The sequence below is a fragment of the Protobothrops mucrosquamatus genome, unplaced genomic scaffold (assembly GCF_001527695.2).
Source record: "Protobothrops mucrosquamatus isolate PMUCROS unplaced genomic scaffold, P.Mucros_1.0 scaffold1931, whole genome shotgun sequence".
Classification (NCBI taxonomy): Eukaryota; Metazoa; Chordata; class Lepidosauria; order Squamata; family Viperidae; genus Protobothrops; species Protobothrops mucrosquamatus.
In genome coordinates, this window is record NW_015388052.1 from 92,155 (window position 1) to 95,973 (window position 3,819).

Consider the following 3,819-nt stretch of genomic DNA (forward strand, 5'->3'; position numbering starts at 1 on the left):
GGACTTCCTCCTTGCCTTGTGAATCAGCTCTAGTGACTGTTGGATCTAGTTTGTAGGACCAGGTTGCACTGACTGGGTGCAATTTGGGGTGGAGCTTTACCAGCCATTGTAGGGTCATCTGTTGTGGTATAGTAGTACAATAAAAGACTTTATTGCTGCCAGCATCTGCATATGTGACCTACATGACACTTGCTTTCTAGCCTGGTGCCTTAACCACTAGATTAAACTGGCTCTTTTAGATCAATAATAGTAGGGGTGAAATGTCTGGCAGGGAAACCTGGGTAGGGCAGTATATTTCTGTAGTGTCTGATAATTGGAAATATGGCAAGAGGTATGGAGTGGGGCCGCTCATGGGGAATGTGATCTCAGTATTTAGTACTGGTCTCATGTCTATGGAGATTCTCAGTCATCCAGCTCATAGTTGTCCCAAAGATGATTTTTTTTCACAAGGCAACTGGACTTTGTTTTTCTTTGAAGACATTTCACTTCTCATCCAAGAAGCTTCTTCAGCTCTGACTGGATAGTGGAAAATGGAAGGATAGCTGGTCATTTGCATTCTTCTAGAGAGTCATGAGGCCACCTGGAGGTTTATTTGTGTCATCAAGGTCCCCTGAGGAGTGCAAATGGGTGTGGAGCCTTCTTGGAACTGTTGAAAGGACTGTGTTAGCCATCTATGTCAAAACTGAACGGCCTCTCTCAACAGAGGGGGAGAGATATGATATCATCTATCTCCAGTCTACAATACAGTCCTTTCAACAGTTCCAAGAAGGCTCCACACCCATTTGGTGACCATGACGACACGGAAAAACCTCCAGGGGTGACCTCAGGTGACCCTGACGACACGGAAAAACCTCCAGGGGTGAAATGAATGAAGAAATGTCTAGACTCTAGAGCACAGTTGGCAGAAGGCAAAGAACAAACTCGATCAAACAGGGGTAAGAGCTGCTATTAAAGCTAATTTGTGGCAATTCAGGCACTGAAGTGCAAATACTTCTTCTCACTAATTGTATCAGCAGATAATCAGCCAGCAACCTTCTTTAAGGTGAGCCTCCTGGGAAGGAGAACACAGAAGTCTACCTGAAGGCATGCACTGAAGAAGTCTCTGAGGTTTGCTCTGGCTGGAGACCATAAAGCCGATTTCATTTTATTAAAAACTAGCTGTACCCAGCCATGCGTTGCTGTGGCTCAGTCTGGTAAAAACGTGTGTTGCTTTTATGTCCAACAGATGGCGCTGTTTTTCAAAAAAAGCATGTTTTTACCTGTCACAGGTGTGACATCTATATAATATAGGTATATAAAAACACGCGCGTATTCGAATGCAACATTGTGTCAAAATTTTCAAAGCAATCGGTGAAGAACTTTCGGAGATTTAAGATTTTGAACAAATGAACATTTACATTTTTATTTATATATAGATGAAAAAAAAAAGATTCTAGGACTAAATGGAAAGTGATATGCTTATTGGCACCCAAAAGGAAACTAAGGTAACATGTAACAAATTTACTTAGCATATTGTTCACACACAACCTCCGGACTGACTTGGTTAGGTATGTTTGTGAAGCCAGGAATAGGCTGAAAATGTTTTAATGTACAAGCAATCAAAAAGATCAAATAAAGTAAACAGCCATATAGGAAATGTACGCTTTTTATGGTGTTTTTAAAAGTTTAAGCCTGTGTGGGAATAGCGCACAATTTGTAAGGGTGTGGATGCATTATCATCTTTGCAACAGGGGCTTCATTGAGTTCTTTCACTCCTGCAGGCAACCGGAAGCTGAAGGCCCTCAACAGGGTGGACAGAAAGATGAAGATCTCAATTCTTGCCAGCTGCTCTCCCACACATACACGTAGACCTGTAGATGAGACAAAGCATGCATAAAAGGAGTCATAATAATTGTGTTCTCCAGAGTATAACCTATCGGCAAGTAAATTTGAAACAGTCAAAATAGATTTCCATGCTGAATCCTAGTATCTTCCCGCAGACTCGATTCTTAGAGATGCTTTCTCCCATTTAACTCTGTTTGTTGACGCTCATCAAGGGGATGATTTAACTCGGGTTGTACTAGACCAGGGGTAGTCAACCTTGGCTCTTTTATGACTCGTGGACTTCAATTCTGGGAGTTGAAGTCCATGAGTCATAAAAGAGCCAAGGTTGACTACCCCTGTACTAGACAGTGCATCATTTCAAAGGGAAAACTATGGACCCATGAAAAAACCTGATCTGGCATATTTTTCCAGAGATTTGCCTACAAGAGGGAAGTAACTTTCTCACCGCTCTGTCCACCAACTTATTTTATGGTGCATCAGGCTACAGCTGGATTAGAGGGAGATGGAATGGACGTAATCCATAGGAATTCCCTTTCACTGACCAGACACCTATTCTTGTTAGTCTTTGCTTGCTACACCCGGCTGCCTGGACAAATATGGGATTAACAGTCTGCAAAACAGGCCTTTCTTCCTGTCCTCCTCAGAGTAATTGCTACTCTAGCATTGGGTCACTTTTGACTTCTTTTTTGGCCAAGGATTTAAATATTCGTGCTCATATTATCAGTTCAGGAACGGTTCAGGATGTCACGTTTGCTGTGGATCTGCCCCAGCTACTAAAAGAAATTAGGATTCCTTGATTTGCTATTCAGAGCACGATCACCTCAGAACAACTCAGGGGTGGGGGTGGAAATCTGTAAGATGGCCAGAATCACTTGGTAGTGAGATGGGTAGGATATACAGTTAATTAGTTAGTTAGTTAATTAAGTAAGCCGCTTTGTGTTAATTAAGTAAGCCACTTTGTGCTTACCTATTCCGAAGGGCAGAAACTCTTCTCGTTCGATGAACTTCCCATCCTTGTCTAAAAAGTGATTTGGGTTAAATTCTTCAGGTGTCTCCCATTGTTCAGGATCAAGAAGAACAGAGCGCAGGTCTGGGATGATAAAGGTCCCCTGTAAAAAAAAAAAAAGAGAGAGAGAGAGAGAGAGATGACGAAAGAGAGCAGTTTTGTAAAGGAAACAAGCAAAAACATTCACACAATATTGATGAAACCCTTGCTCATAGCTTGTCTTTACGGATCCATGTTTGTTCATTTCTCAGAGCAGTTTCTAAGAACAGTGGCTGCTCAACAGCTTAATTTCCTTTCTCTTAACTAAAGTCACCTTGTCTCTTAAAGAAAGGGACAAAGAAACATGTCTATACAGGACTACAATTCTGATCTTAAGTTCAGCCCTTATCATCTTCCTAGGATAAATATAAAATGTTTAAGGTTCTAGTTTTAAACGCTGAGAGGTGTTTGGCTGTAAACCCATAATCCACCCCTCAAAAAAGCTTGCTATTCTTGGTGATTTGATTGGCAAGAAACATAATTACAATCCTGATCTTAAGTTCGGCCCTTAAACTCTTATCGTCTTCCTAGAATAAATATAAAATGTTTAAGGTTCTAGCTTTAAAATCTGAGGTGTTTGGATTGAAACCCTTAATTCATCCCTCAAAAATGTTTGCTATTCTTTTTTTTATTATTATTAATTTTTTTATTATTTTCAAATATAATAAAATATAAACATGAATTTGATGGATATAAATACAAAACATCAGTACACAAAAAAAATATATAATTTACGTATGATCCCCGCTGTCCCCTCTCCGCTTCCCCCTCTTTCACCTGCCAAACCTTCCTCCCCCTAAACTCTCAACCACTCCACCTTCCTCCTTTCACTCCCTACTTCCCAACCTCTTTCTCAAGCACCAACCGGAAGCAGTTTGGGGTAACAGCAAGGATCATCCTCATAAATATACTTCCAAAATAATTAATAAACACATCAATTCTTATATATT

The 3,819-nt window shown here is 40.5% G+C and overlaps 1 protein-coding gene across 1 annotated transcript in view; it reads right to left on the reverse strand.

The window, feature by feature from the left end:
• Positions 1-1,665: 1,665 nt before the first annotated feature.
• Positions 1,666-3,819, reverse strand: part of LOC107294390 (cytochrome P450 2C31-like) — a 28,984-nt gene continuing 26,830 nt past the window's right edge. Inside the window, exons 8-9 of the mRNA XM_015823622.2 lie at positions 2,792-2,933; positions 1,666-1,850 (exon numbers count right to left, since the gene is read on the reverse strand). Coding sequence (XP_015679108.2) covers positions 1,666-1,850; positions 2,792-2,933 — 327 coding nt within the window. The remainder of the gene's footprint in view (positions 1,851-2,791; positions 2,934-3,819) is intronic.